This window comes from Monodon monoceros, unplaced genomic scaffold, assembly GCF_005190385.1.
Source record: "Monodon monoceros isolate NGI ecotype Baffin Bay Population unplaced genomic scaffold, NGI_Narwhal_1 Super_Scaffold_18, whole genome shotgun sequence".
NCBI lineage: Eukaryota > Metazoa > Chordata > Mammalia > Artiodactyla > Monodontidae > Monodon > Monodon monoceros.
The window spans coordinates 173,453,762-173,479,420 of record NW_021703774.1 but is presented as its reverse complement, the minus strand read 5'-3'; the positions used below and the strand labels follow the sequence as shown (position 1 = coordinate 173,479,420).

Below are 25,659 nucleotides of genomic sequence, written 5' to 3'. Positions count from 1 at the left end.
GGGGGATAGTGCGTGGGCAAAATGGTGAAGGTGGTCAAAAGGTACAAACTCAGTTATAAGAAGTCCTGTGGGTGTAACGTACAGCATTGGGACTATAGTCAACAATACTGTATCATATATTTTAAAGTTGCTAAGCGAATAACTCTTTAAAGTGCTCATTCCAAGAAAAACAAAAAAACATGTATGTGTGGTGATGGGTGTTAACATATTGCGGTAATCATTTCCCAATATATACGTATGTCAAATCATTATGCTGTACACGTTAAAACTAATATGATGTTTTGATCACACACATTTCAATTAAAATTTTTTTTGTATTCTTGTCCAGGTGAGGACGATGGTTTCTTTTCCTTGGCTCCACAAGTCTTCCTTGTGTTTGTGTATGCACTTCAAAGTTTTCTGGGTCTCAAACCCATTTATACTTTCAAATTTGGAACACACTTAAAAAAAAATCAGAAATTATCTCTCTAAAAGAACAAAGTGAAATGAAATGAAGTTCTGCTTGTGTTAAAGTTTTCTTCCAAATGGGCTTTCCTTGCGGACGAGGAAGAGTCTACGTAGAAAGGTTTTGCAGAATGTGAGCGGTCAGGCTGGTAGAGAACGCTCATCGCAGAAAGGAGACGTTTTCCGTTTCTTTTAGTTCGTTTGGGCGGCATCGTGGACAGTCGAGACGCGTTTGTGAGCCGCTAAAGAGAAAAGCCTGGGAACAACGGAGGCGCTGTGGGCCCGGGTCGCGGGCGGGAGTCCCCTCCTGGCCAATCTTCCCGTTGTCTGCAGGCGCCGTGCCCCGCGGCCTCCGCCATCGCCCGCCCACGTGGCCCTCCCGGGAACCTACCTGGGCCGGGCCCGCGCACCGCCCCCCCGTGCCGTCGCCATGGCAACTCTCCGCCCCGCCCCCCGCGCTCGGCCGGTCCGCCGGCGGTCCCGCTCGCCCCTCCCCCCGCCCCGCGCGGCTGCCGGGGAGAGGGTGGGGCGGAGGCGGGAGGAGACGCAGGAGAGAGGAAATCGGCCGCGCGACGCCCGCGGCCCATTGGCTGCCTTGTCTTGGGGCCAGAAACCCCGCCTGCCTGACAGGGTCACGTGATCCCTTTCAAAGATGGCCGCCCTGTTGTTTTGATGAATAATACTTGGTGGGGCGAGGGGGTAAGACTAGGGGTGGAGGGGTAGGAGGATTTACTCTTCCAGCCAGAACATCGCGAGTTCGGTCCTCCCCCTCCCCCTTGCCCAGGCTCCGGCGTGGAGGCGGGGCGTGGCCGGCCTGCTTTGGGAGGGGAGGAGCTTCCCTCGTCAGTGCTGGGCTCTGCCTGGGCGGCTCTGGGGTCGCCTTGCCTCGGGGCACCCACTCTGCAGTTGAACACTTCCCGCCACGGGGAAAGGGTTGGAAGGAGAGCGCGATCTGCTGGAGGAAGCGCAGCTGCCGCGCCACCACCACGAAGACACAGTAGGCTCCGGGCACGAGGAGAGCTGGAGACCGAGCTCCCTAGTCTGGGTAACCTGGGAAGCAGAGGGTAAAAAGTGGCGCCTTACGATAACCCTGTAGCAGCAGCAGTGGCGGTCAAAGGAGGCTGCTCGTGGCGTAAGCAGCTGTAGGAGTCTCTGGGGCAATTGGAGTGACCGACGCCAAGGCATTTCACTGCCTCTCGTGTTCTTATTTTTTAACCTCTGACTATGCAGTTCTGAAACCTCCCCCATTCGGGGGACCAGACAGCCCGATAGACACCTTCCACTCTCCTCCCGCCCCGGTCTCAAAGAACAGAAGATCTCTCCTTAACGCCTTTCACCATTAAGAGGAAAGCGATGGAGGAGCTGAGCGCTGATGAGGTGAGGAGGTTGGGGGACACCTTGGGAGATTAGTTGGCAACTCTTTGGCGCTTTGGATAGGGTTGATATTGCGCCAGTGGTGCCTGGCCTTTGGGCAGGAATGGAGATGACATTTTCTAAGAATTAAATGAGTCCCTGAGGGGGTCTCCGGTTGTATTCTCTTGTATTCCTTTGCCTTCTTTTTCCATCCTGAACTCCATTTGCCTCTTTTCGAGTCTTCTTTTAGGGTCTAAAGAAGAGGAGAGCATACTGAGGCTTTCATTCTTTTCTTCAGGGTATTTAAGCAAAAAGGGCTAGATTTACATCAAGTTGTGTGTGTGTGTGTGTGTGTATACGCGCGCGCTCGCGCATGTGCGTGTGCGCGTGCGCGCCTTACTGCAGAGATCTAAAGAATAATTTGGGGAGGAATCATAATGTATAGGTGTATGTTTTTAAAGGATTTGAAATCCCAAGTATGTGTGGCATTTCACTGTATAAGTTAATTAAACATTACATATGTGTTTGGGGGTGGTCTACAGACAGATTCTTTGATATTTAACAAAATATGCATCTTCTCAATAGCTTCGTGAATTACAGTTAAATTCTAGCAATTTAACAGACCACTAATGGCTTCTGGTATACTTCTCTTTCATTATGCCTTTTTCTAGTTTTTGCCCCTTTCAAACTTGTGTTTTGCTGTAACAGACACTGAACAGAAAGCAAATGACTTTGAAAATTCCCCCTATTATCATTTCTGAAAGGAGTCTTACAGATCCCCTTCTTGATGTTTTCAAGATTATTTAATAATAATAAGAAAAAGTGGCATTTAGGGTACAAGGATTTTCCTGTGACTCTGTTGACTTTTCCCTTCTTTTTTTTTTACAAATAGGGAGCTTCCCTTTCAGGACCCCTGCTGGCCTCATTCTCTTCCACCTACCATTTCTTCCACAGTTCATGTAAAACTTCTCTACAGTATTATGAAAGTAGTCATCCATCAGGTTGGTTGTACTGTAAAACTTCCATGCTTCAGTTTTAGCTGCAGAGCAGTCAATATATTTACCTAGGGACTAAAATTCTCCAGAGATGAGGCAGGCAAGTGGTGGGTTAAGGGTCACATAGGAAAGGAAGCAAATAATTTTGTTGCTTTTGATACCTGGCTTTTTGGAAAGTCAGAATTGCCCATTCTTTGTTACTGACTTTGTTTTCTAAATACATCAATAGTGTAATCTTAAATTAGAAGAATATTGAACAATTTCTTTCATTCAGGTAGGAACTATCAAGAGATCCTCTTAGAGGCACTTTGTTTTGTGTAGTTTTTTTAAAGTGCACCCCCTTTTTTCTTTAACATTAATGCTAGTGGATCATTTCTCTTAAGGCAGAGAGTTTTTTAGTGAGTTTTTTACCTCCAGAAATTACTTTTTTTCTTGACATTCTTTAAATTGTTCCTGGTTTAGAAGTTTTTACATACTTGAGTTTTCACTAAGAAAACCATTAAAGCATACAGACCAGTTAAAGAGCTGTATAATCTGAACTGTAGCTCTTCACTTTATCCAGTCCTTGAGGAAGGTATTAACGTTTTTTTTTTTTTTTTACTGTATATGGAACAAATATAATCATTGTGGAGGAGATAGACATTTTTCAAGGTCAACAAAATATTAAAATAAATGTGAAAAATTAAATTCACTAATATAAGATCAATATAAAATTATGTTCAACAAATTAGTTGGTCTGAACACAAAGGGACAGTTCAATAACTGGTAATTTTACTCTCAGCATAATCTAAAACAAATATTTTATGGGGAAGAAGCTTAAGTTTTTTTTAATCCATTTCCTGTAATTCTGGGATTAGGTGAACAGTTCTAAACAGAGACATTTCCAGAACTTTTGCCTTATTGTTACTCTATTGGTGGAAACTTGGTCACAGATACGGTAGTTGACATTTATTTGGTTAGAAAATAATACATTTATATTATTGAAAACTCACACATGTGTCTCAGGGTGTAAACAATCAAGACATTGATCTTTCAATCTAAATTAGGAAATTAGGTATGACAGAGTTTCATATTTTAGCAAAATGAAAATATATGAGAATGTAGTCCATGAAAAATAGAGCCTGCTGTAACCAGGGTAGTAGCTTTAGAAGATTTTACATTATGGGTACTTTTTGGTCCCTCTTATAGATTACCTTGAATTCTTGTACTTTTCTTCTCTTGTGCTTTCTAAGTAGAGTATTTCTTTAACTTCAGTGCTGTTTATATAGCACATTACAATGAGCCCTTTGCTGTATAGAGCAGATCCATGACTAAGTTTATTCTCTTCAGGAGCCTGCATTTCAAGGCGTCAGTATTTACATTACATTCATTCTGTACCCTGCTCATGTGTTGTTTTTTTTATACCAAAATGATGCTCTGAGTAGGGCAGGTATTTTAAACTGGTTTTCAACTATGGTGATGATATGTTTTCATTGAAATGATTTTCTTTTTTTTTTTTTTGCAAAATCTGTATGACCTAGTTCATCTTCAAGAGGGCTGGCTGGGATTCAGGGTGTGGTCAAGGTTTTAGAAGTTGTCTTCCTTCCCAAATGCAGAATATATGACCTTCGACATTTTAGCAGTGTTTTTTCAGTGGAAAGGGACCAACATTTATTAGCAGTCTTAGAAACCTGCTCTGTGCCAGGCATTTTACAACCATTGTCTCATTTGATAAAACAGTGCAGTCCAGCAGTTCCTTAAATTTTCCTTGTTTTATAGGTGAAGCAGCTGAGAATTAGGTTAAGTCCATAGTGCCCTGGCTTAGAAGTGACAGAATTGGAATTCAAACCCAGGGTTCCTGATCTAAAAGCTCTTTTTACCGTATTTTACTGCCCAACAACTGCCAGTAAATTCACCACAGCTTCTATATAAATATCCTACTAACAGGCTTGATCTGCATAGTTTTTCTGTAAAAGTGTTGTTTTTTATGAATTCATTCATGATGTGATCAAGTTTCTAGTCTTTTTGGTGCTGACTCTCATCACACCCCTCCAAAATCATTCACTCAGCAAACATTTTTTAAAAAGATGCTGTTGGGGCTTCCCTGGTGGCGCAGTGGTTGAGAGTCCGCCTGCCGATGCAGGGGACACGGGTTCGTGCCCCGGTCCGGGAGGATCCCACATGCCGCGGAGCGGCTGGGCCCGTGAGCCATGGCCACTGAGCCTGCGCATCCGGAGCCTGTGCTCCGCAACGGGAGAGGCCACAACAGTGAGAGGCCCGCATACCGCAAAAAATAAAAATTAAAATTAAAAAAAAAAAAAGATGCTGTTGCTTTGTGACCACCTAGAGGGGTGGGATAGGGAGGGTGGGAGGGAGACGCAAGAAGGAGGAGATATGGGGATATATGTATATGTATAGCTGATTCACTTTGTTATAAAGCAGAAACTAACACACCATTGTAAAGCAATTAAACTCCAATAAAGATGTTAAAAAAAAAAGGTGCTGTGCATTTCCAGCAATGTGTTAGGTAGGTTAGGAGAAACACAGTCTTTTTCTTAAAGAAATTATTTAACTGGGGTTAGGGGATGGGTAGAGATAGAGATAGCTAGGAGTCCAGCAATTACAATACAGGGTGCTAAGAGCTGTTGTGGACCTATGCACAAGACAGTATGAAAAACAAGAAGGGAGCCCTGTTGGCTTAGCGTCTTAGCGAAAACTTTCAAGAAAAAGCGATGCTCATGCGAAGGGCTCTTGAAACCGGCTGTGAAACTGGGGAGCTCAGGAAACCACAAGAAGTTGTGGGACTGGAGACAGGATTTGCCTGAGGGAGTGGCCGCAGGCAGACAGGCACCAGGTCTCCGAGGGTTTTCAGAAATGCTTAGGAGTTTGAACTTTCTCAGTGAGACTATCAGAAGCCTTTGAGGGATTTTAAGGGATTCGAAAGATAACTGGCAAGGGTGTCGAAGGTGGATAGGAAGAAGGTGACTGCTGTTGCTATGGGGACCAAGGCAGTGGAGCCTCAAGCAAGGCCTTGGCAGTGGGAACGGAGGAGAACAGACATCAGAAATATTGAGGATCTAAGTTAACCCACTTCTGATGATAAGTTTGATGTGAAAGAGGTGAACGCAGGGGAAGAAAGAGAAAGATGACTCCTTGGTTTCTAGTTTGGGAGAAGGATGGCTTGGAGGAGAGAGAAGGAATTCCAGACAAGGAGCAGATTTTGGAGAAAGCAGATTTGTTCCTTTGGACCACTGAAAGATGAGCTGACATAGAGGCGCCAGCCCTGGCCTTTCTGCTCTTAACATCTCCATCTCTGACCTTTTCTTTCTTTGTAACAGGCCTCAGGACCTAAGCTCACTTTTTTTCCAGTAGATCATTGCTAACACTCACTTGATAACCAGGATTCTCCTTCCTCAAGCCTGGAAGGAGAGTGGGATGTTGCCTCCCAGGCCCCTTCTCCACTCCTTTTTGTTCATTTTAGCCAAGAAACAGAGAATGGTAATGATAATAGTTGACATTTATGAAGCTCTTAATATGTGCTAAGCACTTAACTTGCTCAGCAAGGTTGGTATTAATAGCCCCGTTTTACAGATTAAAAAGTTGAGGCTGATAGAAATTAACTTGCCAAAAGGTGGACAACGAGGAAGTGGTAGAACCTGGATTCTAATCCAGAGCCTGATCCCAGAATTCTTAATCCCTTTGCTAAACTACCTCCAAAATAGGAATAATCTCAGCCAGATGTAATGGTTACGGCATTTTTATTGTCCCTCTTGAGATGGGAAGTGGAAGCCCTCGTTATTGCTAAGAGTGGAGCTTATCAAATAGCCCTCTACTCTTTTAGGGGAAAAAGACAGGAAGACTTCTGACAGCAGGTCCTTGGGTCTTCAGGCCTGTGCTTGGCACAGAATGCATTTTCTCAGAAGGTACTTGTGGTGTGTCCAGGTGGAGAGAGCTTCCTGTAGCAGCTCATTCAGTGATACTTGCTGTTTACTTGGCTGCATGTCAGACACCACACGAGCCTTGCTTGCATGGAGCTCCTTTCTAGTGGGAGGAGACGTGATAAACAAATACATACACATAAGATGTCATTTGGTGACAGTGCCACGGAGAAAAATTTAAAATAGGCTATAAAGGGATGGAGAGCAATGTGAGGAGTGTGTGCAATTTTAGGAGGTGACTTTCAATCAATTCTGAGGTGCCCCACCCTTTTTACTTCACATTTTCACATCTTTGAAATTGGGATGCTTCTTGGTGTAATCACGGTTGGCCACGTGGTAGTTGTGAAAGTTGTCATTTCCTGTTTATGTGTAAACCTGGTTATACCTGTTCATGTTGTTGTACCTTCAATTAAATGCTGTGCATGATAAATATAGTTGCTATTTTAAATGCCTCCCCCCAAATTACACTTTGATTAGCAGTGAAAGCATATGTTACTTTGTATGCAGAGAGAAATGGAAATAGCAGTGGGGTCTCAATTTGATATTAGTAAAGAAAACAAAGAAAATGTTGGTGAAAGAGTGACCACAATTTCATATTTTATTGCAAAGCAGCAACCAAGTGCATTAGGGAGCCGTAGAAAGGCAGAAATCCACAAGTCTCTGAAGCTGTGTCACATTTTGAAATTGAAGATACAGTTAGAAGGACTGCCTTTTACACCCAGGCAATGCAATTGAAGGTCAGAGACACTCCACCTTCTCAGAAAGAAATTTCAAAGCAGTGAGAGGCTGGTGTAACTGATTACTACTCTGGCCTGGTCTGTTGTTAAGGTATTTTGTTGTGGTTTAATGGACAGTAGTTTTTTGTCTTGGTGGTGCAAAAAACAACGGTGCGGTTTATAGTCAGTGACATTTTGTATTTGATGACATATGGTATATGCCCAGCTTTGTTTTAGATCATGAGGATATATGAATGAACAATACAGGCAGAAATCCTTGCCTGCATGGGGCTTACATTCTGAATTATGTTTTTTTTTAATTTATTAATTAATTAGTTTATTTGGCTGCGCCGGGTCTTAGTTGTGGCATGTGGGATCTAGTTCCCTGACCAGGGATCGAACCCGGGCCCCCTGCATTGGGAGCGTGGAGTCTTAACCACTGGACCACCAGGGAAGTCCCTGATTTATGTTTTAAAAGAATCACTGTGGCTGCTGTGAAGAGAATAGATAGAGGGGGAAAGAGTGAAAATGGAGAGAAAGGTTAGGAGGCCAGTGCAGGAGTCCCAGGACCAGGGTTTGTAGTGGAGAAGGTGAGAAAAGGTCAGATGGTCAGATATTTTGTGGGTAGAACCAATAGGATTGGGTGATGGGATGGATGTGGAGTGGAGTCAAGAATGGCCATCTGAGCTGGGATGTCATCGAGTGGACCGTTGTAACAGTTGAAGTAGCACGACACGAAATAGCAGCAGCTTAAACCAGATAGATGTTTATTTCTCTCTAAATAGAAGCCTGGGTAGGAAGCTGGGGCTGCTGTGGCAGCTTCGCGCTCATTAGGGGCCCAGGCGCCTTCTGTCCTGTTGTACCAACTCTCCTAACGTATGGCATCCATCTTTTGGTCCACGTCTGTCTGCACTGTAGCCAGAGGGACGAGAGGAGAGGGGAAGGAGAAGTCATGCTCCTCGTTAATGGCACAGCTTGGAAGTTGCACAGATCACTCACTTCTGCTCACCTCCCATTGGCCAGAACCTAAGTCACGTGGCCACGGCTCCTGGCTGGGAAGCTGAGAACTGCAGTTCTTACTGGGTAGCTGTATGCTCATCTAAAAGCTCTCTCACGTTAGAAGGGGAGTACAGTCAAGGCTGTTCTGTTCAAGCCCTTCTTCCGAAACCTAAAACACACGCTCTGCTTTCCTAAAGAGGCAGCCTTCAGTTGAGTCCAGAATCTCTGGGCGATATACCATCCAGGAACCTTTAGATTAAAATGCAAGTTATCAGCTGCTTTCCCCTCCCCGCGCCCCCGCCCCGCCATGTGCTGTGGTGGAGTAGGATAGGATCATGGAAATAGCTACCATTTCGAAAAGGGAAGAATGGGGAGTACAGATCCCTCACTGGTCCACAGCCATTGTCAGCTGCTGCCAGGCTGTGGTAGGGGGTCTCCCTGCCTGGGCAGTGGTGGGAGTTCCTGAATCAGTCCTTTGGGGCCAGGTCATTGGAGAATATCCCCTTCCTGGGGCTGAACAGTGTCTCCAGCTTGTTTCTTTCAGGAGCCTGAAGGAGTTGGCTTTTTCAACCCTACTTGATCCCCAAATTACCAGACTCTGAGCAAACTTAGACTAGACTGTGGACGTGCCTTAGGCAGACCTGTTTTCCCTTTTATCTCTGCAGGCAAATCGGCAAACTGCAGCTTGAGTCTGTCTCATTCTTGCGGAACTTCTTGCTTAAAGTGGCAAGAAGCCAATAGGCACCCAAATTCCGAATTGTTCAACCAGTTCCCCTAGAATTGTAGGCCGTGTAGGCATGCAGGCTATTTTCTGAGGTGTCACAGGTTTTACCAAGTGTTTTATTGTGGCCTAACAAGGTTACCGGCCTTCCATCCTGCAATATCTGTGCCCATGCTGAGCCCTAAGCCACTGCCACGTATTTATATTCTGTTTAGTTTGATTACTTCCAGGTTCCAAATTCTATATATTAGTTAAGGTATTGGTTTGATTGCTGCAGCAGAGAGAGCCAAAATAATAATGGTTTAAATAAGATAGAAGCTTATATTTCTTTTAAGTAAAAATCTGGGTAGGTGGTTGAGAGCCGGTTTAATAATTCCATGATCACTAGGGAGCCAGTTCTGTTTAGTGCTGTGTTATCCTCTGTATGAGGCATCTAGCTTGTAGTCCAAGATGGCTGCTTCAGTGCCTACACGCACATCTGCATTCCAGTCCTCAGGGACCAAAGGGGAGGACATGTTCCTGTCTGTCAAGGGCATGATCAGAGATGTCACACATCATTGCTTACATCTCCTTGGCCAGAACGTAGTCACGTGGCCATAACCAAATGCAAGGGTGGCTGAATGTATAGGAGGAGGAAGCAACTAGCTATCTCTACCACAGTGATGCCAAGAGTTTTAGCCTTCACAGTTTGAAAAATGGAGTTGCTCTGTACTGAGGTGGGGAACACTGAAAGAGGAGATTAGAGGGAGAAATTAAGCTATCTGTTTTGATCATATTCTTGTTATATTGTTTATTATTTGTCCACTTGGAGATGTTAAGTAGGTTGTTGGATGTATGTTGGGCTTGCAGTTCAGGAAGAAGGCTGGGGTTGGGGATACCAATCAGGACGTTGTCAGTATATTTAAAATCATGAGAATGGACAGATGACCTAGGGAGTGAGCCTAGATAGAAGAGTGGAGGTCAGAGGACTGAGCCTTGAGCCTCTCCAGCATTTAGAGATGGGAAGGAAAGAGGACCCAGATGACTTCGCTGGTGGTACAGTGGTTAAGAATCCACTTGCCAATGCAGGGGACACGGGTTCGAGCCCTGGTCCGGGAAGATCCCACATGCCGCGGAGCAGCTAAGCCCGTGCGCCACAACTACTGAGCCTGTGCTCTAGAGCCCGCAAGCCACAACTACTGAGCCTGTGTGCCTAGAGCCCGTGCTCTGCAACAAGAGAAGCCACCCTGATGAGAAGCCCCTGCTCGCCATAACTAGAGAAAGCCCGGGCGCAGCAACAAAGACCCAACACAGCCAAAACTAAAATAAATAAAAATAAATTAATAAAGAGAAAAAAAAAGAGGACCCAGAAAAGAACTGACAAGGGATAGCCACTGAGATAGAAGGAAAGACAAGAGAGCCTGGAGTTCTGGTGTCCAGGAGAAGAAAGTGTTTCATGACAGAGGGCAGTGTTCAGCTCTGTTGAATGCCAGTAAAGTAAATTAAAGGAAGACCAAGACTCAACGATGGGATTTGGCAACGTGGAGGTCATTAGTGACCTCGACAAGACCAATTTCATTGCTGAATAGGTTCAAGACAGAATAAGACAGAACGGGATGGGAGAGTACATAGCTCAGAGTGAGGTATCAGCTCCAGGGGCATACTGGGGAGCCATCCATACACTGTGAAGCCATGGGTTCAAAAAGTGGGAAGAAGATATTTGGCGAACATATCTATCTATTTATTTATTTATTTATGGCTGCGTTGGGGCTTTGTTGCTGCGTGCGGGCTTTCTCTAGTTGCGACGAGCGGGGGCTACTCTTCGTTGCAGTGCGCGGGCTTCTCATTGCAGTGGCTTCTCTTGTTGCGGAGCACGGGCTTTAGGCGTGTGGGCTCAGTAGTTGTGTCTCACAGGCTCTAGAGCGCAGGCTCAGTAGTTGTGGCGCACGGGCTTAGTTGCTCCACGGCATGTGGGATCTTCCCGGACCAGGGGCTTGAACCTGTGTCCCCCGCATTGGCAGGCGGATTCTTAACCACTGTGCCACTAGGGAAGTCCCAGAACATATCCTTTTAAATTTTATCTTTTACCATTTCCTATTATTATCACTAATTCCTTTATTCATTCAATAAATATTTACTCTTTACTCTGTTCCTCTCTTTCCCGAGGTAGGAAGTAAAGGTGTGGAGGTAGATTTGTATATTATTCCTAGCAGGGTGTTTGGGGCCTGAAGAGTTCCAAGTGTAAATTTTGAACCATAATCTGGGCACACTGAATCATACTACAGTTAATCTTTAAAACATTTAAGAAAGAGTGGCAAATAGGTATATGATAAAGTATTAATTTTGTTTGTGTAGTTTCAGCAAATATATGTGGGATGTTTACTCTCTGCTGGGTATTGAGGGGTACATGTGTGGAGATACCGTCTCAAATATGAGTGAGACCTGGTCTTCACCTTCAGTGAGCTTGTACTGCAATGGGGAGACAGGAACACAGCCAACTCCAAGTAGAGTTCAAGGGCTGAAATAGATACTTAAGTAAAGGAATACAGTTGATGGAGCAGTGAATCCTGACTGGGGAAATCTGGGAAGGGCTCTGGGAGGATTTGAGTTAGTCTGTAAAGATGATCAGAATTTTTGACATTTAGAAAAATCTGTGGTGAGGATAAATGTTTCAGTTATTTCTTACTCTGGGCAAACTCTGTTACATTCACTCTTTGAAATTGATTGTAAAATTTTTAGAAGCACTGAAGAAGCATTGGAGATGGTGAAAAAATCTCTGATATTGGTGGGTGTTTTGGGGTCTGAAAGGTTTTGCCATGTGATTATTGAGCACAGCCAACTGTGTAACCCCAAACGCTCCTAAACCAGTAAATGAGCAGAAGCTGGAGGAGGAGGAGTTGAGGAGAAATAGGAAGAACAGAAAAGCTGTTTCATTAAAATTGCTTCTCCTATCCTGATATTAATCACACTGGCTGGAATTGTCTATTTGGCGTATCTCCTACTGCAGCATAAGCCCTGATTATTCTTGTTTTAACTGTTTTTTAGCCATCTCTTAGCACGGGGCTTGACACAGGGTGCCCCACGGTAAATAGTGGCTGAGTTCACGAATTGACTACAAGGCGTCTTTCCGTGACTCCCGGTTCTTGTGCTGCAATCGTTTTTTGTTTTGTTTTTGCTGTTACTACGTAAAATTACATTAGTTAGGTTAAGATAGGCACTGGAAAGAAACCTTATTGTCAGAGCTGTGAGTCAGAGTCAGATGTACCTGGGTTTTAGGGGGACCAACCAGTTGGATGACCCAGGGCAAAGTACTTTCTGAGCCTCAGTTTCCTCACTTGTAAAATGGGGGTCTGCATACCTATCCGTGGAATTGTTCTTCATATTAATTGCAGTGATACATAAAGTGCTGAGCGCAGTGCCCTGGCAGAGCATGTAGGGACATATTAGCTCTCATATGTCCCTTCCTGGGACAAATTATCTCTCTTTTCCAGAGTAAGATTAAGTTGTACATGGTAAGAATTTTAGTTGGTGCTCATATAGCACCTACCGAGCCCTTTGCACATAACAATGCGGAGAGCGTAAAAGGAGGTCTCTTACTTGTTAAGGTAGCAAATAGGCTGAGGCTTGTGTGAAAGGTTGGGTTGGAATCCTCTCCCCCAGCTCCTTAAGCTTCCTAAAGTCTCTTCTCACCCAGCTGCCATCTTTTGTGTGAAGCCACAGTGTTATCACTTGGCACACCTCCTCTTCCTTTTTCCTAAAATCTGGAGTGATCAGGTGGCCTGCATGTACTAAGGGGGTGAAGGAAGAGCGAGGAAGTTTGAAAGGAAGGGAACTGTGCAGACAGGAGAAACACGCTGCGTATCAGGACCAAAACCCAAAACACGAGGTGATTCAGTCTGCTCAAGTCAGATGACGTGTTTTGTCTTCTGAAGGGACTGTCCCCTCCTGCAGGGCTGGAGAAGGGGAATCTCTGAATGGGATGACACTGTGCGAACTGCTTACCAGCTGCCGAATCTTTAGCATCATTTGAAAACAGTAGTCAGGCTGGGCAAAGAGGTCTCTTTTGAGTCCTAGTATTGAGAATATCTGGCCTTGACTTAATTAACTTTCTAATTAAACATTGTGAAATGTATTCAGTGCACATTGATTCTTTGCTCCCTGTCAGTGTTTGGTATAGATTCTAGATGTGTAATACTGTCATGGTAATTAGTTAAATTTTCTGCCTAGATGCGATGGCCCTTTGCTTTTTATGGGTCTTTTTGGGAGCTGAACTCCTTGGATTTCCAAACAAATCATCATGCACATCTGTCATCTGCCAGACACTCTTCTAGGGTCATATTAGGTCAGGGTCTTTGGTCAGACCTCTGTCTATACTTGTCACCAGAGCTGGCTTCGCGGACATGTGACCTGCAGTCAGAAGTGCCCCACACTTGGTCGAATGCACTGCTGTTGCTGTCTTGAAATTTTTAATACATTTGAGCAAGAGGTCCTGCATTTTTATTAGGCCCCAGGCCCCACAAATCCTGTAGCTGGTCCTGGTTTGTCACTGACTTTCTCTGTACAGGTGGGTATATGTCTGGGGAGCGTTTGGTTAGAACCAAGCTTATAGAAAACCGTATGAAAGCTCATCAAAGACCGATGTTCAGGTTTTAATGGAAAAAATATTGATATATGTCTGACTCTAATGCCATGTCATTAAGAGAATCTCTTGAAATTTTTAACAAGTTTCTACTTATACACAATATTGAATCTTTGGATAACTCATTAAACTTCATCAAATAGATTCACTTTTTTTTTAATCAATATTTTTACATAGAGGCATTTACTTCCATATTATCGTTTTCATGTTGCATATCTTATTTCTCCAATCTCAATGAAACCTCTTTTGTATTTTATCAAATACATTGGTCATATTTTTTTAGTATAAACACTTGTTTTCATGAATTATGGATTGTTGTATTTAAAAACTATAATTCGTGTTTTAAAATTTAAAAATTTTTTGATTAAAAAGTGTTATCCAACAGCTAGTTTTCTATATTATTAGTGCTTATCTGTAAATACTTCTTTGTGCTGGCCAATCAGGTATTATGATTGACCCAAAATAATCATACACAGCTTTCTCATTTTCAAAAATAATAAAGTACATTTAAGGTTAGAGATGGAAAAATTCTGTATGTATGAATGCCCTGGTGGGAAAAACTTATTTCTGAGAGGGAAATGAAAATTGGTGGAAAATTTAAAAATATCTAACAACCTTTATAATCTACTGAGTAGAACTTTTTATGTGTGATTTAATTTACCCATAAAATTATCCTGTTTAGGCTATTGAGGGATATGAATATTTAGAAAAAAGCAGGTAGTAAAGTTTTTTTTTTTTTGGCCACGCCATGCGCATGCGGGATTTTAGTTCCCCAACCAGGGATCGAACCTGTGTCCCCTGCAGTGGAAGTGCGGAGTCTTAACCACTGGACCGCCAGGGAAGTCCCTTTTATTTTTTTAAAATTAATTTTAAAAAATTTTGAGGCAAGATGAAGGAAAAATTTTAAATGCTAAAAAGCAATAGCAAAACCCTTTTACCTTACTGTATATAGATCTGCCAGAGGAATTTACACTTTGGTTTCAGCAATAATTATTTTGTGGGCCAGTTAAAAAGTGTTAACATTCAATCTACACAGAGAAAAAAATGTATAGCCCCTTTGAGCTTTGAACATCAGTTATGTAGAGTAGACGTTTAGAGTGTCATTTACGACATTTTTGTTTTAGGATGCTACCGTATGACAGCATATATATGTTTATGTTTGGTGAACATTAATTAATTAATTAGCTTTCCACTTTTATGTTAGTTAACCTTTTAGTTATGATAAATACAGACCAGGCATCATTTCCGTGGAGTTTCATCACAGGAGTGCCCAATTTTTTTTTCCTTCAAGGCCAACTTGGGGCAGATGGGTTGGTCATCTGCAGCGGCTTTTGTGTGTTTGTTCTTTTTTACTTTGTATAAATGTCCTCACACTCGAATAGTTTGGTGATTTCTGGTCTAGGGAAATGCGGATAAAGCAGTCTTTTGCCTTGAGATGTTATGATTAGAATGGCTTGTGAGTGGGAGAATTTTAGTGAATGCCAAGTGGAAAATATGCTTGTGAAAGTGTCCCATTAGACACCTCTTAGTCTTTTTTTTTGGTAATTTTTTTAAAATTAAATTTATTTAATTTTGGCTGCATTGGGTCTTCGTTGCTGTGTGCGGGCTTTCTGTAGTTGTGGCAAGCGGGGGCTACTCTTTGTTGCGGTGCGCGGGCTTCTCATTGTGGTGGCTTCTCTTGTTGCGGAGCACGGACTTTTTGGAAGTCCCTCTTTGTCTTTCTTGATGTTAATGTGGACAGGTAACAAAGCACATTGACCCGTACTGGAACGAGATGTTTATATGAAAGTATTGCCATTTCTGTTTTTAAAAAGGGCTGAGTGGCATTTGGGATGATGCTTAACCTGTAGGAGGAACTTAAACATTAATGATCCATGTTAGGAAGGAAACCTTTATTCATATCAAGAATATGATGGGGCTTCCCTGGTGGCGCAGTGGTTGAGAGTCCACCTGCTGATGCAGGGGACATGGGTTCGTGCCCCGGCCCGGGAGGATCCCACATGCCGCGGAGCGGCTGGGCCCATGAGCCATGGCCGCTGAGCCTGTGCGTCCGGAGCCTGTGCTCCGCAACGGGAGAGGCCACAACAGTGAGAGGCCCGCGTACCGCAAAAAAAAAAAAATATATATATATATATATATATGATGGACAGGAAATGGCCAGAAGTCAGTGTTTTCTCCCTCTGAAAGAGCCCGCTTTCCCCATCCCTGCTATATAGATCTGCTAGAATATTGGCGTTGGAGTGTTCAGAGTTGGTGTGAATGTAGAACTTTGGTAGAGATTAGAGAAAACGCACGAACCCTGCCCCCGAAGAATTTACACTTTTGTTTCAGCAATAATTATTTTGTGAGTCAATTTAAAAACTCTTTCCACATAGCTGGGCTTCAGGAAATTCTTTAAAATGTTTAATACTGCCTGTTTCACTCGGTCATTCTTAAGTGACCAGGAACCATTCTGTGAGAGAGTGTCAGAAGTAGCTGCTACTTGGTCTGTAGGCTCTTCTCGTCTATTTAAGGGCCACCAGGGAAGCCCTGTAAGAATCATTTTTTAAAAGTCAGATCGAGTTAAAATGATCCTACCCTCAGGCTGTTTCTCTGCTCTATAACGTTAGGCTCTTGATTCTAGTGGTTTCTCCTAGTTTCACAGTCAGCTAATAGATCCGATGTTTTTCACAGATCTGATGTAGCTGTGCTGTTCATTCATACCGTTTGGGTGAAACAGAGCCCTGAGCCAAAGGAAAACAGCGTCTGAGCCTAAAAGGGAGGTGGGCAGAACAAAAGGATGGGGGAAACTTGGAGGCTGAAGCTACAAAAAAACAATGACTGTTTACTGTGTGTCAGGTGGGCGCTTGGTTTGTTCAGCAGATATCTACCGAGTGCTCTCTGCTGTAGGCATTGCTGTCGCTGCTTGGGCTGTGGCGGTGAGCACGGTAGGCCAGGTCCCTGCTCTCCTTGTGCGGCACCGCGGGGAGGTAGGCCATACGCCCATGAAGAGAGACCAGCCCTGGTAATGTGTTGCGTTACCTTTATCTCTGATGACTGTCTTGCAAGATGAGTGATATTTATATCATCACCTGCTTCCAAATGGGGAAACCAAGACCCAGAGAGGTAACACAGCTGGAAATGGGTACAGCTGGGATTTTGACCCAGAGCTGGCCCCAGGAGAGCTCGTCCGTCCCGTTGAAGGCTGTGAAGACGGCACCTGGCGCAGCGATCGCTCACCCACTGCGCTCGGTCTCTTGTTTTACTTCCTCTTTTTTTTCCCCCTTGTTTTACTTTCAAGCGGAATGCTTTTTTAAAAAAATTGCTCTAATATCAAATGTTGATGAAGAGTCTAGAATAAGTATTGTTATAAGTCGTTTATTATTTTAATTCGAAGTAATACCGTTAACTAATATTTTCAGTGCTACAGGGTGACTCAAGAAAGTACTTTGGATAATCAGGCAGCTTATGCCTTTGGTTCTTAGCTCTCTCCCTCTGGCAGAACGTGCTTAGGCACATACCTAACACATACCCAGGTTCTCCATACTATTGATCAGATGCAGAAAATATTGACATCAGTCATTTTTGTTGGACTTTATAAAACTCCATGTAATGAAAAACCCTGTAATCACTGCCTGGCATTGGAGAATTACTAAGGGTCAAACCTTTTTTCTCCCTGAGACAAAACAGTTTATAGTCTCTTTTCTAATGACAATAAAATAATTTCTTTGTCATGAGCCAGACTGTGGGGATGGTGGTTAGACTAGTTACGTAGGTGTGAGTGTCCTATGGTAAAGCAACCAGGGTAGTAGAGTTCAAAAGACAGTTAGTTTGAAAATTGTGTATTTTGCCAGCGACTGCTGGAACTTGGCCTCTGTAAGAATTTTGTACTTTATTTTTGAGAGATTTACTCAACTAGAAAAGTACCCATGGAGGAAGTCGGATAACTTACCTTGTCTGCATTCCTTTCGCAGGGAAGGGAAGGGGAGCCTGGCAGGCAACTGAGTGGATGTGGGTAAAGACAGACGCTGGAATAGAGGGGGCACCGGCCCGGGGGTGCTGAATGCAGGACAGCGAGACAGACAGCAAGTGACCACGAAATGGTCGTGTCCAAACCAGGACTCTTCCGAGCGTGGAAGGGGCTCTGTTAAAATTAGACAGGAGCACCTGGAGTGCACTGCTGGGATCCATGGTCCCCCTGCTGTGTGTGACACGTTTGGGCTGGGGAGGAGTGTTTGGGAAAAGCACTGATGCTTTAAGGTTTTAATCTGGGAGTCAGTCGTGAACGTGGTCATCATATCCTTTGGAGAGGAAATGCAGTAGAGAAAGCAGGCTTCTTGTAGCTTTGAGTAAACATTTATTGAGTTGGGTGGGTAATCTGGAAAGAGAAGCAGAAAATGATTGGAAGACAGATTGCAGAGGTGACATGACTGGTCTACTGTTGTCTCTCTTTGCTGTGCTTTGTGTGTCCTGTGGCAGGTTTCAGCTGATAGGAGGGCTTGGTCCTTTATTTGGAGTATGGGATCTGGGCTCATTGAGCTGTTAAATTCATGTGTTACAACTTACGGTGCACAGTCACAGGAATGCGACCAGCTGTCTGTTCCTTTCTTCTGATACCTCCCTTTTATGACTTGCCATTAAAGGAAGGGTAGAGAACTGCAGATTCTACAATTAAATGTACTTTAGGTTCATTGTATTATGAGGCAGAAATAAAAATAGGAAACAGAAGGTAGAAGCAAAATCTTTGTTCAGAATCTCACCATCCAGGGATACCTGTAGTTTACATTTTGGTGTATATACTTTCTTCCACTATTCCACTATTTTTTCTAGGTTAGGTATTTTCCCCCCACAACTAAACCTTCTAACATATATATATTTTTTTGTCCCTCTAGAGTCATAGATTTTTGGAAATTGATTTTAGAAATTTTTCTAACCTACCCTCTTCGTTTAAAATTATTTTTTTCTGATTATAAATTCAGTAGTATAGATTCACTGAATTCTGCATGATTCATTGTCGAAGACTTCCATAATCAGGAATAAAGGGAAAAGCAAGAATTACCTGTAAACCTGTTATCCAGAGAGAACCATTGTTAATTTGGCGGGGGGATTGCCTTCCCGGATTTTCTCAGTGTGTATATACTTCGCATACTCTGCTGTTTCCTACCTTTGTACCTCTGCTCTATCTAGCGTCCTCCCTCTTGAACATTACAAGTTTTGATTAATAAAATGTCCAGTTCACTCTGGTTCGAAAAACAAGATGCCACCTCTAGTCCTGCATTCCCCTCTTGCTGTCACTTGATCCCTTGGCTCTACTTTCACAGACTAGGCTCTTACAAGGGTAGATCTCTTATCCCCACTCATTTTTCAGTCCCCCCTCCTTTCCTGTGCTTTTTGGGGAGGCTTTTTCCTTCATCTTTCCACTTAGATTGCTCTTGCTAAGACCACCTGATTGACAAATCCCTTGGCACTTTTCAGAATGTGTTATTTAACCTCTCTTTGGATTTTGACCATGGTGACCACTTCTTCTTTTCAAAGTCTCTTCCTTTGGATATCATGGGGATACAGCTTTTCTTGACTTCTTTCTTTCTTTTCTGTCTCCATCACAGACTGCTCTTTCCTGTATACCTTAAATGATGATGTTTCTCAGGATTCTACTCTCGAATCCCTTCATTCCCTACCTTCAAGGTATATCTGTTGAATGAGTGAATGCATGCACGAATGAATACCCTTTTACTGGGCCTTCACTTATTTATTCTCCAGGTACTTATTTAGTGCTCCTGTGGTCCATGCTCGATTCTGCAGTCCTCAGGAGATGGATATGAACTAGATAGCAAATTTCTGCTCTTGGTACCTAGAGTTATCTGCCATGTAAGTGTTGGTACTGATGACTTGCAAGTACGTATCTCCTGCCTGCGATCTGGACCCAAATCTCCAGCCGCCGCAGCCTGGCAGACAGTGAGGGTGCGTATCTTTTCAGCAGCTATACTTCTACACACAGCTCTGCTTTGGGGTATCACTGGAGGGCCACTAAGACTTGCTTCAGCTCAGTGCTCACTAGGAGTTCTGTTGAGGGTACATGTTTATGGGGGATCGAGTGAAGGATATGCAGCCCATTCATCCCCTGAGGAAGTGCTTTTTAATCTGTTCTGAGTCAGGGACCTCTTTACAAATCTTATGAAAACTGGAGATCCTCGTGACCCTCAGATTTTGAATCCGTGCCCTTAGTACTCTGAAGTCTGTCCTAAAATCAAGCCAGGCCACAAAGGTGGGGCAAGGCCCTCCTTCCTCATTCGGGCCACTCTAAACTGGATTGCTTCCTCTGAGTCATATTTTGGCATTAGCATCTGCCGATACGGAATATGTGATATGTGTTGTCGCTCGCATACTGTGTTGGTAAACTACATGCATAATGTGTACTAATCTCCCTTCTGGCTTTATCTGACTTTTTCTGTCATCATCTTATTTCTGTCCTAGTTTCCTTATCTATCAATGTTTGATTTTAACTTAATTAAGTTAAATTAAAAATGTATTTTATGTGGTTTTTTTGTTAATCATTTTCGATCCTTGTTAGAACAAGGAAATGATAACCATAAATAAAACAAATGTCAGCTGCCTATAGGGCATTTCTGTTTAGATATTCTTACAGGCATCTCATACCCAGTAGTCTCGTCATGACTCATCTTCTCTTCATAAAAACCCCTCCCTCTGTATTCTCAGTTTTAGGAATTTTACCATCCACTTAGGTATCCTGGCCCGAAACCTAGACTCTCCACCCTTCCTCACATCTCACTTCCAAAATAATGACCGAGTTCTGTTGATTATACACATTAAATATCCCTGGAACTGTCGCTTGCAGCGTCCCCCTTGCCCAGGCTTGCTTTGTCCTGCCTTAGTCCATTCTCCACATGGTAACTAGAGTGATGTGTTTTAAAAGATAAATCTGACCCAGTCACTCCTTCAAAATCTCTTCCTTGCCGTCATGAAAAAGTTCAGCCTTAGGATGGTATTCAGAGCTCACCATGGGCTTGCCCCAGCCTGTCTTTCCTGCCTTGTGTCTTGCTTTGGCCATTCACACGCATCTTTAACAAGCAGCCCAGAATTCCCTAAACACTGTGTGTTCTCACAAAGCCTCCCCACCGTTGCCAGTGCTCCTGTGTCCCTTTGCTTGCTGAGTCCTACCTGTCCTGAGGCAGAAACTCTAGTCAGGTAACGTGCACAGCGTGTTATGTTGTAGAATTTGTATGTTGCTTGACTTTCAAGATTACTCTTTGGGCTGATTCAGAAATGACTTACTATAGTTAGCGAAAGTGATTTTGAGTCCTGAAAACCTAATAGTGAAAAAAGCCAGGTGTTATTCTGTGCACAAACTATTGATCATGTCTTTGGGGAATTGAGTATTTATAAACATGTACACAGTAAGTAATACAGCAGCTTATCCAGCTTAAGCAAAAATAGGATTTATTTTAAGGATACAGGGGTCCTCCTTCTGAGCCCAGGGACAGGATAGCTGGGTCACGGGAAGGAACTGGAACCTGGAATCGGAACGCTGCCAGGGCTTCCTTTGTCTTGGGTTTGTGCTTCATTGTAATCGCCCCTGGTACACACTGTGCATTACCTTCCCTCTGTCTCACTGTCTCATACTCATGGGCAACCCTTGCTGCTCCAACTTCATGCCTACTGTGTGCAGCTGAACACGGCTAGAGAAAAGCCAAGCCGGGTGGGCTGGTAGGTGTAATTTTTCTCTCAAGTTTTTATTCTGAAAATGTTCAAATCTGCAGAAAGATTGATCGAGTCACCTGGATGGATTCATCGTGTGTTAGTGTTGCCTTGTTCCGTATTCACTTAGTATGTAAGTGTGTGTGTGTGCATGTAAACATACATACGTAAACATACATGTTGGTTTTGACTGAACTGTTTGAAAGTACAGAGACCCATAAAGCAGAGATGGGGGACAGGAGGTGGCCAGGGAAGGCCTCACGAGGAAGGTAGCATTTGAGCAAAGACCTGAGGAGGGGATGCTGGGCAGTTGTCTTAGAGAGGAGTGTGCTAGGGAGAAAGAGGCGGCAGTACAGGAAGTGACCCCTAACACCTGGACAGTGCGTGTGCTGAAAGAAAAAGAGCCTCTGCTGCACTAGACTGTTTTATTGTCAAGATATTCCCTGCCCCTTCCTGGCGGAAGGTTATGTTTCTCAGCCCCACTGGCTGCAGGTGTGGCCATGTGACTTGTTTTGGCCAATGAGATGTGAGCAGAAACGAATAGGTCCCTCCTGGGCCGGTACCCAGTGTGCACGCTCCTCTCCTGTTGCCTTGACAAGTGGGAGTGTTCCCTGTAGAGGCTACTTTGTCATCCTGGGTCCTTGGAGTGAGGACGATTTGGAGCAGAACAGCCCTTGCATCTGAATGTTTTCAGATTTTATAGACATAGTAGGAGATAATAATAGTTTCATTCTCTTCATCAGAAATTGTGTGAAAGGAGAAGGAAGATGGGCAAAAATAGAAATTTATTATGTATCATTGCCATTTTCATTTGCACTAATACCTATTGTAATGTAAGTATACCCAAATGGAATCACAGTGTGTGCCCTTTTGCAACCTGCTTTTTCAATTCAATTAAAAAAATACTGTGGTAAAATACATATAACAAAAATATACCTTCTTTTAAGAGCAGGAGATATCTGAATAGGAAACACATTGTTTTCTTTAAAAGATATGGCATGACTGGGCTTCCTTGGTGGCGCAGTGGTTGAGAGTCCGCCTGCCGATGCAGGGGACACGGGTTTGTGCCCCGGTCCGGGAGGATCCCACATGCCACGGAGCGGCTGGGCCCGTGAGCCATGGCCGCTGAGCCTGAGCGTCCAGAGCCTGTGCTCCGCAACGGGAGAGGCCACAACAGTGAGAGGCCCGCGTACCGCAAAAAAAAAAAAAAAAAAAAATGGCATGACTAAGCTCTGTATGTATGTATTATATATGTATGTGTGTATGTGTAACCTCCCTATGAAGTGATAATGGATGCACCAGACATCCATTATCAAAGGAGAAGAGTTGCACTCTTCTCCTTTGTGTCTTTTCTACTCATTATATCTTGTACAGACCTTATTTTGCTGTATCATAATTGTTGATTTTCTTCTATGTCTTTCCCCAGTGGATCTGGAAGTCCTTAAGGATAGAGCTTATGACCCCAGTGTTGTCTTACTTTTAGTGCCTGCTACCGTGACTGGTGCAAAGTAGACAAAAAAACCAACAAAGGACTGAATTTGGGGGGCAAGATGATGTTCATGAAGTGTCATTTTTTTCCTGTTTTATTTATCGATACTCTATATATTTTAAACAAGAAAATGGAAATATTCTTTGTTTCAGAATACACAGTCATCAAAGAGGGAGATTTCTAATATTCTAATGTTGTTAGAATATAAATACAGTATCTGAAATACCAACATTCTATGCATAAATTCCTTTATTTGTAACTGATAATGCACCAGCACTGTGTCATCGGGCAAGTAAGGCTGCCTCCATCTGCAAGACACTGCAGCTTCAGAGGGGGTTTTCTTCTGTAAAAGATCAGTGGGGTTTGGGTAAGACTGTACCCTCTGGAGTTAGAGTGGCTACTCTTTGGCTTTCTAGCTGTGTGACCTTGAGCAAGTCACTTAGCCTCTCTGAGTTCAGCTTTCTCATCTATAAAATGGGAAAATAAATGTACCGTCTCTTTGGATTATTAACTAAGTTTATATACGTGAAGCCCTTAGAACCAGCATTTGAGACATGATAAGGGTTTGGTAAGTGTTAATCATATTAATGTTAATTTTTTTTTGTCTTAGAGTTTGCAGCAGCCTCCCAAAGTGTCAATAATTGTCAGTGACTAACCTAGAAAACTTTATTATCTGAGTGCCGTATTCACTTCCTCTTTGCAGGAGAGGAGATGATAGGATTGTATTGAGAAGTAAGGAGACATGTACTTGTGTTCAGTTGAAATCTTTGACTTAAACCCTTGTCACTTCTTGCTGTAATGTTAGGATTTAAAGAAAAAGCATTTTTTCATATTTTTGGCCTCATGTATATAGGGTGACAGTCATAGACTGAGTTTAATATATTCTTTTTAAATGGGGGGGATTTAAGTGACAAGACTTTTGGAGCTTTAAGTGAAAATTAATTTAAAATTGTGAATTTTAAAAAGGAAACTTGTGAATTTTAGATCTCAGAGCTGTGGTGTTCAGATTTGAATGTATTTACTTTGAGATATATTGTTGGGCTTAGATATAGGCATATTGTGAAATTGTCATAGCATTTAATAACTTTTAGATATGACCAGCTATTAAAAAAGAAAATAAAACCTACAATAATAATCAAAACAGGAGATACCTCCAGAAGGACACCATCCCAAAGAGTAAATATCTGAAAATGTTTTTCTTTATGTTAGAATTTAATATTTTAGAATTTAATAATTTGGAAAAGTAAGATGCTTTTGTAGAATGACTGTTTACTAAATTTAAAACAGTGCCTTTTGGATTTATTTTTCCCCACACAAACGCTAAAAATAGGAGGATCAGTTTGGCCCATCCTGTCTTAGCTTCTGCCTCATGTCACCACAGTGGCCCTTGCTGTTTTGAACAGAGGCTGTTTTGAATCTATTTTTAGTTAGTCAGAAACGTGAGGGCAGGAAATGCTGCATCAAGATAAAACAGTTCCAGGGAAACCTCTATTTTATTTATGTTTTATCCTTTTTAAATTCTATTATTATTATTTTTTCGGCTGTACCGTGTGGCTTGCAGGATCTTAGTTCCCCGACCAAGGATTGAACCTGTGCCCCCTGCAGTGGAACCCAGGCCCACAGCAGTGAAAGCACTGAGTCCTAACCACTGGACCGTCAGGGAATTCCCGGGAAACCCCTATTTTAATGTCATTTGTGAAATAAGAACTGAAACAGTCAAGACAAGAAAAACTCTAGGAATGAGATTTCATGGTCAGTATGTTTGGGTCTGAGTTTTGGTTAGGTCGTAAGTTGAGGAATTGGAAGTTCCTTTTTTATGCTCTTGGTTTTTTACTCTGTGTGACATCTAGGAAGAAGTTCTTTTAAAAAGGACTTTCGCTTAACTTAAAAGACATTCTACCGGTCTTACCTGCTTATGTATAGAGTAGGCAAAGAGGAAGACGTTTAATAATACTTTGGTGTGTTGGGACTATTTTTAGTTTGTGTCTCATACGTTTTGCTTGTGATGAAAGTGAGGTCACGTCTCTTAATAGTCAAATTAATTAGGTAGGCCTTCATACCTGCGATTGCTCAAAGCCATTCTCTTGAGAGTCTCCAGTCCAGAAATTCCCAGGGTCCTCAGGCTGCTAGGCCAGTTCAGAGCCACCACCATGGTGGAAAGTGGTCAGTCCACTGAAGGGCACTGTCTTCTACTGAGAGCATTGCAGCGGGGCCGCCCAGAGCACTGCCCCATCCATGGCTGTTTCTTCCCTTCCCAGCAGGTTTTTAAGATGGGGGGTCAGGACAGGTTCTGCCAGTCTCCTCCTACCAGCTCATGTTATGCGTGGACCTGTCTCTTTTCCTTACTCCACTCCTCCATCTCCCTTCCTGGTCCACAGTATATTTCACAAAGTCTTGATTTTTATTCTTTTTTTTAAACCTGTGTTTGTGGAGTGGTGGTGGGGAGGGATTAGGGAATCCCAGCACGGTGGAAATCTTTCTTCTTGGAAAATTTCCTTCAAGCCCGTATTACAGTGAGTCAGGACATTTATTCTATGTTTATATCACTGAGGAGGACATCTGAATGTAACATCTCAGGCTGAACTTGGCACCCAGTTTTGTTTTGTTTTTTTTTCGCGGTAGGCGGGCCTCTCACCGCTGTGGCCTCTCCGGTTGCGGAGCACAGGCTCCGGACGCGCAGGCTCAGCGGCCATGGCTCACGGGTCCAGCTGC

General features: G+C 43.2%; 1 protein-coding gene across 2 annotated transcripts in view; it reads left to right on the top strand.

The window, feature by feature from the left end:
• The first annotated feature begins 1,107 nt into the window (after positions 1 to 1,107).
• UBE4B (ubiquitination factor E4B) overlaps positions 1,108 to 25,659 on the top strand; it is a 110,246-nt gene continuing 85,694 nt past the window's right edge. The window contains exon 1 of one of the 2 annotated variants that reach the window (XM_029228179.1): positions 1,108 to 1,821. In XM_029228179.1, the coding sequence (XP_029084012.1) occupies positions 1,798 to 1,821 (24 nt within the window). In that variant the 5' untranslated portion in view covers positions 1,108 to 1,797. The remainder of the gene's footprint in view (positions 1,822 to 25,659) is intronic. The other variant, XM_029228182.1, reaches the window with a different exon arrangement.